This window comes from Papaver somniferum, chromosome 6 (genome assembly GCF_003573695.1).
Source record: "Papaver somniferum cultivar HN1 chromosome 6, ASM357369v1, whole genome shotgun sequence".
Classification (NCBI taxonomy): Eukaryota; Viridiplantae; Streptophyta; class Magnoliopsida; order Ranunculales; family Papaveraceae; genus Papaver; species Papaver somniferum.
The window spans coordinates 18283875-18297463 of record NC_039363.1 but is presented as its reverse complement, the minus strand read 5'-3'; the positions used below and the strand labels follow the sequence as shown (position 1 = coordinate 18297463).

Below are 13589 nucleotides of genomic sequence, written 5' to 3'. Positions count from 1 at the left end.
ATTTTCTTGTCCTATCCTGTTACTAGCTTGTAGACCTGTTCTACGGATAACTGAAATTTTGCAGTTTGCTGAGTTAACAAGGCGAGAGATTCCTCTAAACTTAGGATTTTCTTATCTGACTGATTCTGAAACTGAGCTAGTCCTGAAGGATTCTTAGTATAGCCAAAACCTGGGGGAGCATTAGAATTACTAAACTGACCTTGACTTTGGCCCTTAGACCACGAAAGGTTCGGATGGTTTCTCCAACCAGGATTATAGGTTTCTGAATATGGGTCAATCTTTTGACGGTTATCAAATCTAGTGTTATTATAAAGAGCATTGGCTTGCTCTTCAATATTCTGGCCTTCCCAAAAAGGCTCCACTCTACCACTAGTCTGGCCCACTTCTAAGGCTTCTAACCTTTTTGCTATAGCAGCAATTTTGGCATCTGATTCATAGCCTCCTTCTACCCTATTAACGTTTCCTCTACTTAAAAGAATTGTTTTCTGGGGTGCCCTACTATTTTCCCATTGCTGGGTTTTTTCGGCGATTTCATTAAAAAATTCCATCGCCGCATCAACAGTTTGGTTTTCAAATCCACCAGTGCATAGAGACTCAACCATGGTCGTTGTGGAATAATCTAAACCCTCATAAAGGATCTGAACTAGCCTAACCTTTTCTAAACCATGATGAGGACACTGGGATAATAAATCATTGAACCTTTCCAAATACCTATATAAAGATTCTCCCTCTTGTTGTGAAAATGTGCATATTTGCGTCCTAATAGACGATGTTTTGTGCCTAGGGAAAAACTTATTGAAAAAGGCAGATGTAAGTTGTTCATATGTCTCAATTGACTCGGAGTCCAAACTATACAGCCACGACTTGGCCTTATCTTTCAGGGAAAATGGGAATAACCTAAGTTTCAAAGCATCATCATCTAAGCCTCTAATTCTTAGAGTACTACAAATTTCCTCAAAATCCCTAACATGGTAATAAGGGTTTTCATTTTCTTTCCCTAAAAAGATTGGGAGCATCTGTAAGGTCCCAGGTTTCAGTTCATAGGGTGCCTCCGTTTCAGCTAACTTAATACACGAAGGACGAGTAGTCCTAGTTGGATTCAACAAAGCTTTCAAAGTTGCCATTTCTGGCGCTATCGGAGCAACATGGATTCTCTCCTCAGTCAAAGGACGTTCAAAAACAGACTCTTCAAAAGTCGGACTTTCTAGATTAAGGTAATCGAGACGCTTCGAACTACTAGGTTTCTCTTTAACAAATCTACCTAGTGCGTCTCTTTTACGTTCAGGCATACAATAGAATTTTCTAAATTGGAAGGGTAAGCAAACACAGATCAAGGCCGACTCAACCAAATCAAACCTATTGATTTCTAGCAAACAAAAAGCATGATGGCTCCACTTAGATTGTTTCTAGACCAGCTTCTAATCCTTCGAACGGGAATTCGTTACAATTTAAGCAAACCCCTCTGGAATCAATCCGAGTTAACGTAAGTTGAATAGAGGCGAGGGAAGCTCGGTGGAGCTTTGATACCCAAGGCCTCACCGGTATTACAAGGCGGCGCAGTCACGCATTCAACTTACAGAAACCGTCAAGAACTTCGAAGTATGCTTAAAAGAGTAACCAATATTTTTCGAATGACTTTCCTGTTAAGCTCGTTACCCTATCGGTCTCGTTCTAGTCAAAATTTTAGGCTTAGGTTCGCGTAGGTTACGTGTTCCTAAAGCGGGCAAAAGAGAACGGTGATGAAATCCGAACCCTTATCTTGTATGGCCAGGCCTTGCCCTTTACTAGAAAAATAAATGTCGTATTCAGTCCTCAACATATATGCATACGAAGGAGTCCAGTAACTCGCTGACAGGGGATTCGCGAGTGTTTAGAATCTTACCTCCCGTTCCAGACGGGGATGAATCGGTTGTAGTCGACTCGGGCCACTGACTCCGATGTCTAGTGTACGAACCCAAGGTGCAGAGACAATATCGTAATTGTCCTCCTTCTCTGCAAACAGTTTATATTTAAAGTACCCTTCCGTAGGGTAATAAAAAAAATAATGTCCCAAAGTCCAAAGTCCAAAAAAATAAAGAAAAATTACAAAAATAATAAACCCTAATACAGTTTTTTTTTCTAAAAGAAATAAACAAACCCTAAACTAAAGTCTAAAATAAAATTGTCTTCTTTCTGTTCTTTTGCTTTAATCTTTAGCTCCAAGTCTTTATGAAATCACCAAACTCTTTGGCTCAATTTTCTTTATGATCCAGAACCTGTAGACACAAGATAAATACCCAAAAAAAAAAAAAAAAAAAAAAAAAAAAAAAAAAAAAAAAAAATCTAAAACCCTAAAAACAAGTCCGTGTCGGCGGCGCCAAAAATTGATGTGATTTGTAGATAGTGGTAAAAGTGGTTCGATTCACAGACTTGTGAAGGATATTAATTAGACTTAAATTCTAATATTAAAATAGAAAACTCACTAAAAATTATAGCAAACTCAATCAAAGTTGATATCAATATTAAAAGAACACTAAGGCTAAGATTCCACTATTTTCCAAATTCAAAGTGATTTAATCCAATATTTATATTCATGCAATTTTTTTTCGTTCAATTTGATTCTAAACTATTGCAACAAGTAGATTCTCAAAATAACAAGTGTAAATCCGAAGCATAGAACATCAAAAACCTAGGTCCAAGCATGCTCTATCAAAAGAAATAACAATTGCTTAACAAGAATCATTCAAACAATTTTCGCTCAAGGCAAAACAATCATAAAAATAATTGCGATAAATAAATAAATAAGAATATACAACTTTTTGTTGGAAAAATAGCTTCCTCTATCGCCTCAGCAATGGGGTTTAGCTCCTCATATTAATCACTTGCTCAAAATACATGTTTGTTGCTCAAAAGTTGATTAAAAGAGTGAAAGGTGTAAAGCAGCTGATTTGCAACAGCGTAAAAGTGTTACAGATCTCTGGTACAAAGAGGAACAATGATTACTGTTGTATATAAACGTTACTTATCTTCTACTGTTGAAAAACGACAATTTTCTGCGACAATTGCTTGTGCGTCAATGTTCTTCGTGTTCTTCCTCTTCAGCAGCAACAACAACAGCAGCAGAAACAGAGTTTGATAAAACTCTGATTTCTTCTTCTCTGGCTCTCCTCAGGTCCCCAAACTCTCGACACCCCATCTATATGACCCAAACAATCTATTTACATAAAAAATACCGATTAAATCTCTCCCAAATCTTCCAAAATCTCTTTCCTTCTCTTCACGGCAAAGTTGCGGAAATTTCTTGTTTTAGAATTTCTACGCGTTTCTGAGCTTTCCTTTTTATTCTAAACTCTTCCTTAGATAGATACAAATCTTTGGGAAGGTTTACAACACTTTAATCTCTCTAAAATTCCCTAAAACAGGTCACACACGTGATTTTCCATATTTTCTGTTGTGATAAAAATCCGTCGATTGAGCCCAGTCTAATCGATTTCAACACCCATATCAGATTCCTAGACCCATAAGGAGTCTATCCTATGAAAATCAGAGGTTTAATCGACCTCAAACTCCTTCAAATCAAGAACCCTAAATCTTCCAGAAACCGTCAAGATATTTCCCGCCAAAATTTATAATTCAAATGTAGAAGATGGTCGCCCCCTATCCAGAGTAGGGGTGCGATTAGCAGCTGCCTGGAAATGGGATGCCCCTTAGTAATTAGGTTACCCCTTATCCAAAGCGAGGGTCCGAATAGCAAATGTCCTCCCATGAACGCAAAAAACACTTTTCGAACCAATTTCGCCGCAAAATCTTATTTTTCCAAAAACACCTACAAAGACATAAAAAGCCAAAATAAATAAAAAATCGAGCACTAACAATATATACAATTGAGATTATATCAGAAACAAAAATGTGTCTATCATAAGGCGTAACAGATCACAAGCAACCTTTGGAAGCATGGTATAACCGGTCACAACCTATATTGGGGAGCATGGTGTAACAGGTCACAACCTATATTGGGGAGCATGGTATAACCGGTCACAACTTACATTGTGAGTCATGGTAGAATCGATCCCAAGAAAAAACTGAGTTTCCAATATTCACATATTTCTTTATGACTTATGTGACTTTGGAATTAGGGTTTGCCAAGAGAAAATTTTAGATGTCAACATCATTTGAACATGTGCATAACTCTTATCATTTATTGTTCAAATATATTGCTTAATGCCCAAGGTGATCCCAAACCGAAATATTGAAAAACATTTAAGTATGATTTTCGATTTTATATGCTTTCATTTCCAGCAATAAAAGTATACTCTAAAGAATGTTTATTAGTAATTGTGTTATACTAATACTATGAATTTTCTATGAGAGATCTCGAAAATATTTGGTACATTTATTGGAAATAGGAAAACCGAAATTAGGTACTTTATTGCATATCTTGAGAATATTTTCGATTTTGAAATTTCCTTGTTGTCCAAACAACCTTGGTCTATTAATACTTGACTTTGCATTTCTTGCAAACTATCATAAGATCCTGGAAAACTTCATTCGTGTTGTTTCTGATGGAGCCGTTTATACGAAGAGGAAAGTACCCTAATTAGGAGAAATCTCTTACGACCGCTTGTTTAAAGACTTATGCTGGATCAAGAAGCTCTACGATTACTGTTGGTGGGAAACTAGATAACTGCATTGTTATTTTACTTTTCGATTATTGATTTGATTGACTAACAGTTGTTGAAACTTTGATTACACCTAGTTTGGTTACTCTTGGGGGCCTTCTCTTCTGACAAAAAGGTCACTCAAACTAGATCAAAGTATTGACGGGATCTTTAGAACCATTTGAGGATCCAAATACATTTTGTGATAATCCATTGTTAACAGACTCCGTTCTGTGTGTGATTGATCACAAGAGGATTCAAGTTTGTGTAGTGCAGGTTATTAAGAAGGCAATTCAAGATTTGAAGACGAAGAAGATTTTCTTATTAGTTTTCATATCTTGTGAATTTGTGCACACACCTTGATCGTCTGGGATCCGACTTAGATTAAGTTTATGTTTGATAGATTTGATCAGAAAGTAGTATTGATCGGCAACTATAATTTGGTGGTTTACTACGATTTGATAGCTGTGAATCTAGATCTTAACTTTCGGATTTGGATTGATCATACCTGACAAAGGAGTCTATTAGAATAAACGGAAGAGCCTTTGTCGACTACTCAACAAGTCTTTTTTACAAAATATAATTGAAGTTGTTACCAAACAGGTTATTTCTTTACTGTTTGGAATACGATCAAAAGGAGTTGAGTACTTTAAGACTTTACCGGGTAAAGCAACTTGAGATAACTTTTATCTTGAGATTCACGTGCGTGACTCTAGAAGTCGAAGGCGCAGGGATACTTAGGAAACTAAGTAGTTAGGGGTAGTCTACTTGGTCTCAACTATTCGAACCTCTGCATTAGATTTTGTATGGCGGCTTAATTCTGAGAGTATCCAAAACTGGATTGTGTCCTGGGGTTTTCCTGAATTTGCGGTTTTCCTCGTTAACAAAATCTTGCTGTGTCATTTACTTTATTATTCCGCTATTATAATTTGGTTATTATAATTTAAAGTAAATACACTTGTACGTTAACTCGAAGTCACTTGATATTGATCCTATATTGTTTCGGTTTCATACCATGCCTATTATCAAGTGAACACTTTGTTGTCGTACTGTCTCGATTCATATCCATAGACGGTCATACAAAGTGTACAATAGTTGTTGTATTGTCTCGACTTTGTCCATAGATGATCACACTTGGTACCGGACTTATAAGTTGATATTTAAAAGATTGTGGTGTATTTGGGTACCCTCGTCTTTTCAGATAATGTCAAGATGGTCCAATACTTTATCACTTCTGGCCACATGCTCAAAGAAATGAACTCCACTTTTATCTTCCTTATCCCTAAAATTGGTAACCCCTCATTCCCAAGTCATTGAAGACTTATAAGCCATGCAACACTACTTACAAGAACATATCTAAACCCATAGCCCAAAGAATGAAGCTTTATCTCAACAAGATTATATCTCCATACCAATCTGCCTTCATCCCTGACAGACAAATCTCTGATAATGTTGCTAAAGCGTTATCCACTCCATGAGATCCGAAAGAGGAAAAAAATGTGAGAATGGTAGTATGGATATCAAAAATAGATATGACAAAGGCCTTTGACAGAGTGGACTGGAATTTTCTAGTAACTCGAATTCCTATCCGATAAGACTCGAATTCCTGTCTCATGTATATATTGACTTAGAGGTGTAAAACGTGCCAGCCCGACACAATCCAGACCACGAAGTCACGTGCTTCGTGTGAAATATGCTGTGCTGGGATGTGCCAGAGATTCATAAGTACTGTGATGTGCTAAGACGTGCTGAATGGCGTGCTGCATTGTGCCAGAAAAATAATCGTGATGTGTCGTGCCGTGCTAGGCCATTTATTTTATGTTTTCCAAATTAAATATTTTACAAATATTTTAGTTAGTATATGTATTATTATATAAATTAATCAGCATAACGGAAATAAAATGTCAAAAACCGGCTAAAATAAAGATTTTTTTTGTGAAATATGCATGAAATGTGATGTATTGCGTTGTATTTTATACATGATTTGTCGTGCTTTCTTCGCGTACCATGCTGTACTGCATGATTATACGTACCGCGTGTTGTGCCGTGCTGATGCGCCTATTTGTCTGGCACAACACATCAGACTAAGCTAACTGATGTGCCCATGTCGTGTCAGGTTACGGATTGTGCCGTGCTATGCTCAAATTTTAATGTGATGTGTTGTGTCATAAACGTGCTGGTCGTGCCAGATTTACACCTCTAGAGTGACCCACCGTTCCTTAATTTAGATTGATTACGGGTGGATGATGAAGGCTTAGAGATATCAACTCCATGGTTGCGCTTTTAGCAGTATTGAATTAAAAGATCTATGTACAGTACTTGGACCAAGGACCTACCAACCTTTATATTACTATTATTGAACTCAGAGGGACCATATATATATCATGAATGAATGAGAAAGCACTGTGGCGATACCTAACACCCAGTCCAAAGTGGCCGCTTGGTTTCTCCATTTTCCAACTTACTTTTCCATTTCTTCTGCTTCTTCTATGGCTCTTGTTTTTGCCGTCTAAGTTTTAAAGTCTCAAAAAGATATTTTCCTCCCTGTAGTAAGGGTTTATGACCGGCCCAAAGTTAATTCTAGTCAAATCTCTAGTGATAAGAAGATACTTATAGCAAAACACGTTACACAAAACAACAAAATCATATCGGCCTGATTGAATCAACATGTTATACCTTTTGCCTTCCCACTCATAAAGCTCGGCCTTGATTTCTTCTTCTTCCTCTTACATATGCTTCTTTTTCTTCCCAATGCTATTTGGACTCTTTAAGACGCTCGTATTATATTATGTGTGTGTCTCGCTGGAAAATTGTGACCTAACTAACTAGTGAAATGTAAAGGCCGTTTGTTATATGCTGAATCGCCCTGATTTGCCACAATTTGCAACAATCTTACTCGCTCTAGACTCGGGTGCTCATATGATCCCATTCCTCTATTGTCGTATATGATCATATGAGCTACCGGTATATATTTGTATTTCTAAGCTTTTACATCTCTTTTTCATTTGATTAATAAATTTTTACCTCTTATCCCTCGAGGAAAAAGAAAAAAAAGCAATGTAGTTACACTTTGTTTATTTACTCACCTGAATCATTTGAAAACAAGTTATCTGGATTTGAGTGAAATCAACTAATTTAAGTCAGTTCTCATAATTAAGTAAAGAAAACAAACCTGATACTAGTAATAAAAGTGGGCATAGTAGTTGTTAGCATGACCAGTCCATTATATCCTCTTCCATGCTATTTTGGATTTTAATGTGTTAATGAATACGGGATGGTCAGAAAGAAAGTTGGTGATGATCATATATATCCTCATAATTGTGTATTCTCATCCCTATTCATACTCTTTTCTGACTCAGGTCTAGCTAGCTCGGTTGAATCAAGTCTGTTTCAGAGTAGCTATCTAGTTCATTTAGTCGGCAGATATTTCCAACTCATTTCTTTTGTCTCAAAACGAAATAGGGACACATTGTTACTTGATATGAGAAAAAGATAAAGTTGTAGATAGGAATAGGATTACACCGCATGTATGATTGATTGAAATGGAAGAATCGGATTCAGTGCTCGCATCAAATATCTGGTGGAATAGAATAAGAACAATGACACATACATGAAAAGAAAGATGCTGCAATAACCACATTGAACCGTTTACATAGTACTAGCTAGGTTCGGGACCCGTTCCTTTATTTTTTCTTTTGTACTTACATTTTATCTTCCAAGCTAAATGAAATCAAATTCGTCATTCCCTAAATGCTGGTCTAGAATCTAGATACTACCATTGATTGTACATTGTCATTGGTTTTTTTATAGACCAACACCTTAATTGTTTGTAGTTGAATTATGTTTGGGTCTGAGTCAATTCTTAACTCGTCCAGAACCAACAGTCAGACTGTTTGTTTTCTACTTTGAGTCAGATATGACTCGATTTCCGATTCATTTGAATCAGATAATAAAATATTCCCGATTCATGAGACCACTGGCTTACACTTTTTTTTGGATCAGTTGAGTCGATCTAACTCAAAACAAACCTATTGAATCAGATTTGAATGAGTCAGATGATTTCACTCAGATCCGGATGAATCGGGAGTAAACAAACATTGGTGTAAGTTTTAACTCATCAATCATCATAGTACTCCTTCACCCATTGGCCAGACCAAAACGTCATGGGGCAAATGCCCCCGCAGGCAAGAGAAACAAAAGATTGTGTGAGCACAAAAATCCATGTAAATGAATGCATATGGAGTGGTAAAAAGAAGAGATGTTTTGCATAGAAAAATGTTTCCAGTAGTGAAAACTAAGCAAAGAGAATAAGGAATCTGTTTTGGGGTACACAAACAAAAAAAAAAAGCGTGGGGTTCTCTGTTCTGTGGTTTGACAGCAAAACCATGAAGTGTCTGCCTGCCATCTCTTCTGAACAAATTTATTTATAAAAGCACCCAAAAAAAGTTACTGTTGTTTTATCCAACACAACAACAACACCAACTGTATTTGTTGTTTTGTGATCAGTCAGAACCAGACAACTTTTTTTTTTTTCAACAAGAAAGATTCTGAATTTGAATACCCAAAGCTCACATTTCATTGCATTCAAAACAAAAAAAAAACAATTACATCAAGATGACATAATTAGACAGCTAAACTATCTTTTCATGTCTACATAAAACCCTAATTAATGAATAATTTTACTACTAAGTTAAAAAACAAGTTCCATCATTTGGGAGTTGAGGAGACTAACACCGGCTTAGACGAGGCCAGGGATGAAGGCCAGAACTGCGCACTCTTGACCCTCGACACGCTAGCAAGTACACTTAATGGTGTTACGTTTCCGATCACCGTCACTTTTTTCGACGGGAAATCAATAATAAAGGATGTCACCCCTGTGATTAACCAATAATTAAAAATTTAGTACTAATAACAAAAGTGAATTATAAAATTACAGGGTGATTATGATATAATAATTATTACCTTCCATCCTGGAAATATGTTTTCGAACTTTTCCTGCACATCCTTTGCAATGCAAAGAAACCCTTAGAACCACCACCTACAGAATACAGACAAGGGTTATTTAGTAATTGAACCGAAATTGATGTTTATCTGATGAGGAATTTGCTATGTTGATTCAATTTCTAAACGATTGAATTGATGATTTTATAAACTTTGAACTAATGATTGTTGTATTTAATTATCTCAAGATGAAAAACAGAAAACTAATTCATTAGTAAAAACAAGGCATACCTGATCAGCAGTCCTGGTTGAAGAACAAGTTTTTAAAGTTGCAGGAGAAGCAAGATCAAGATTATCCTTTGGAATCGCGGCGGCCTCTTTCGTCGATGATGATCTGATTGGAACCAATGCGGAACGTGGGTTGAATTCTGAAACTGGATCGATGTCAATAAAAGAAGAATCACTGAGTAAGTATCTCGTAGACCCAGGAGGAGTAAAAAGATCAGCAATTGGCTTAGAAACAGAGCTTTTTCTAGGACTGAACAAATCAGTGATTGTTGATTTCGAAACAGAGATTTTCCGAGGAGTGAATACATCACAGATTGGTTTAGTAACAGAGCTTTTTCTGTGGTTGTTGAAAATAAGGTCAGTAATAGGATTGGTAGAAGAAACAGAGCTTTTTCTACTAGTTGTCGTCTTGTCTTGATTTTCCTTGTTGTGGTATGGTTTGGATTTTGTTTTTGATTTCGACTTACTAAGATTCTTGGGCAGTGGATGATATGTCGTCGAAGTAGATGAAGAAGATGGATTTATACTGTTACTATTATTATCATCATTTAGTAAACCTTCTCTGCTGCTTCGTCTAATTGTATCTCTGAGATGAGGGTTATGTCTATCAATGGCTCTGCTATTACCAACAATATTACTACTACGAACCATTGACTGATGATCCATGCTTGAACATATTGCTGTTGATGCTTGTGATGCACAAAAAAGATCTATTCTTTTCATTGTTTGAAAAGTTTTTCTTCTTCTGATGGAGAGAAAATTGGTTGGCTAGTTTAAGAGGGAAAGAAAGAGTAGATAGGTAAGGTAGAGTGGGTCTCTTTTAAAAGCAGTGTTGAGTAGAGAGAGGAGGAATGGTGATTAGAAAATTGGAGATTAAAAAAAAAAAGGGGGTGAGATTAGAGAGGCTGGACTAAAGTTTGGGGTTCCACTTTTGTCATATTGATGTTATGATTACTACTACTGTTGTTACACTGCTAATGGTGATTAAATAAATGTGTTATGATTATTATAATATCATTGGCCTTTTATTTTGTTTTTAAAAACCTTATTTTTTTCCTTTGTAATTTACAATTTGATGAGTTATAATTTTGTTTCGATTAGTTAAGGACGTGGGTTCAACTGCATATTGGTTTCCTTGCAAAACTACCATTCCCAGTTTTCATAGTCAAATGACATTGCTTTACTTATCATTCTTTGGTGTTGAGAGTAAATCAGATTTATTATTTTATTGGTAAAGCCGCCCTTGATCCATATCAATTAGACCGAGCACTATGATGCAGGGGATCCCTTTCTTATGTCTCGAATAAAGAGAAAGGATATAAGTCATAAGCAATGCAGTCAATATCGGTCGTATCGGTCGATATATCGACGAAATATCGGATACCGTTCTGGAACGACACGGTAAATAGTATATCGGCGATACGATATCTTCCCTGATAATATTGACCGATATGAGCCGATACGATATTTTTACGAAAATCCGGTATGGGTTAAATCAAACGTTTAGATAAAGATTAAAGGTATTTTAGATTTTTCGAAGACGGGAAGGGTTAAATTCTTTTTTAATTACCATTTTTGGTAGTAAACTTTCAAGTTGTTGAAGTTACTCTCATGTCTCTAGTTTGAACTTGTTTAGTTATCATTTTAGGTAGTGAACTTTAAAGTTATTGAAGTTACTTTTTTGGGTTTTTGATAAAATTGATGGTATCTATTACATCTTAACAGAAAATGTATGAAAAAAATGTTTGCTATAAAATTATAGTCTCTAAATTTGGAACCGATATTTCAACGATAATATCCCCGATATAAAGTCGTACCAGTGTATCGGTCCCCACCGAGATAAACCGATATTAACTACATTGGTCACAAGGCAATTTCATTATGGTGTGCTTTCATCCCTTCTCTACATGTGACTGAAACTGAGTTTCTGTCAGAATAGTGCGAGACGGAAACTCAGTATCTGTACTTTTTTCCCAATTTCTTTTTTTTTTTGTTAAGAATATATTTATATAGCTAAAAAAAGATATTTTAGAGTAAAAAAAAGAGATATAATAGGTAAAAAAAGAGTTTTAGTAAAAAAAAAAGAGTGAAAAATGAAAGTTTTAGGGTAAAACTTAAAAAACCAAATACGGATACTCAGTTTCCGTCAAAAATGTTACAGATACTGAGTTTCCTTAAAGCAGAAATTTTGACTCACATTTCCCTTCCCTACTACCTGCTGATCCGGGTAGTAGGGAAGGGAAAGAATTTTCCTACTTTTATAGGGATATGGGAGACCATAGTGGTTGCCAATTTTTGGATTTTTCCTGACAAATAAGGGATAAGGAAGGGAAATAGGACACCATAATGCTTTGCCTTAGAGCAAGGGCTATGGGATGGACTCTAAAATAGTCTATCCCTTTCAAAATGAAAGAGAGTCTAGATGAAAGAGTGTAAAATTCACCATGGGATAGAGAGATAATGGACTACAAGGCAAACTGTGTTGTTTTTTTTTTTTTGTAATTTTAGTTTCATAAGGTAAACCGTTTGCTTTTTCTTTTTCATTTAGTTTTATAAGGCAAATTATTTGTCTTTTTAGTTTCATAAGGCAAACGGTTTGCCTTTTTTTTCTTCATTTTAGTTACACAGGGCAAACTGTTTACATAAGGCAAACAGCCTTATAGTGAAGACTTTCACTCACTCCTTCAAGTGAAAGAGAAGCTGATCGAATTTGGGATGAAAGGGGATTTCCTTCTACTCATAATAGAACCTAATTTGATCAAATCTTTCATCTTGAAAGAGACTCTCAACCCCATGGCCCTTTCTAATGAGAGGTTTACATTTTCTTTCACTAATTATATCAAGAGTCTCTGCTCCCAAGATAAAACATTTGATGGTATCATTATGAGATATACCAAACATCTATATATGGATATAGTGTGATTTAAATGAGTGAAAATGATGTGTAACTTGAGTGAGTCCCATCCATAAATTACAACTCATTGTCATATTTTTAGAAATTATTTAATATCAGTAACATCGAGAAACCTAACAAAAAACTACTACTAGTTTTGGTCAGGCACTGGAGTACTCCTAATAGCTGGATTGTTTGAGAAAATATAAACGTTGAAAAATCAGTACTTTGGGATCTGAAAAATGTCGTCTCTAAATTCTATACAGCACCAGGACATGACTTACTGTATAATAGTGCATCCAATTGTTGTTCTCACATTTACTCTCTGTAAAGTTTGGACAAGAGACACTGATTAATCATTTCACACCCTTGGATCTAGGGTTGTCCATCATGGGTGGTGAACTATCATCTCATGGCAGACAATTAGACAACAGTGATTTTAGGATCTCACTATGTCATTATGAAAGTTGAAGCACATCTTACTGTTTCTTTTCGTTTTCAATGAAATTAATTAATCAGGATTAACTAAGCCGTTATCTGATACTACAAACTTGTCGTTGTTGAGTTCCAAATTAACAAACCTAAATATCTTGGATTGTATGTACCGGAACAAATATTAACGGTCAAAAGTTCAGATATATATGGGAACAGAACTGGGACAGAGTATATGAGAACGTGCACGTGCAGACTACAGAGTATAGATTAGGGGAGATGCGATGCGACTAGTACAGTGTGTGGACCAATGCAGATTTTGTTGGTTTGTTCAACTCCCAAGTGATGAAACAAACTTAACCAAGAGTCTTATGGCGCATTTGGATATAAATCCGTTT

The 13589-nt window shown here is 35.9% G+C and overlaps 1 protein-coding gene and 1 pseudogene across 1 annotated transcript; one reads left to right on the top strand and one right to left on the bottom strand.

Moving 5' to 3' along the window:
* Window positions 1-660: 660 nt before the first annotated feature.
* On the top strand, window positions 661-760 carry LOC113292087 (annotated as a pseudogene).
* Window positions 761-9043: 8283 nt separating this feature from the next.
* On the bottom strand, window positions 9044-10715 carry LOC113287092 (protein SODIUM POTASSIUM ROOT DEFECTIVE 2-like). Its single transcript, XM_026535761.1, has 3 exons — window positions 9870-10715; window positions 9600-9675; window positions 9044-9511 (listed from the first exon to the last, which is right to left on the bottom strand). Exons 1-3 carry the CDS (start codon window positions 10587-10589, stop codon window positions 9345-9347), a joined length of 963 nt encoding a protein of 320 aa, XP_026391546.1. The 5' UTR covers window positions 10590-10715; the 3' UTR covers window positions 9044-9344.
* Between the last annotated feature and the right edge of the window lie 2874 nt (window positions 10716-13589).

Bases quoted from the DNA above. Each gene is read 5' to 3' on its own strand.
- LOC113287092 (XM_026535761.1), bottom strand. From the start codon at position 10,589: ATGAAAAGAATAGATCTTTTTTGTGCATCACAAGCATCAACAGCAATA. The intron at 9,676-9,869 runs GTATGCCTTGTT...TGTATTCTGTAG, and splicing joins CAACCAGGACTGCTGATCAG to GTGGTGGTTCTAAGGGTTTC. The intron at 9,512-9,599 runs GTAATAATTATT...GGTTAATCACAG, and splicing joins ACATATTTCCAGGATGGAAG to GGGTGACATCCTTTATTATT.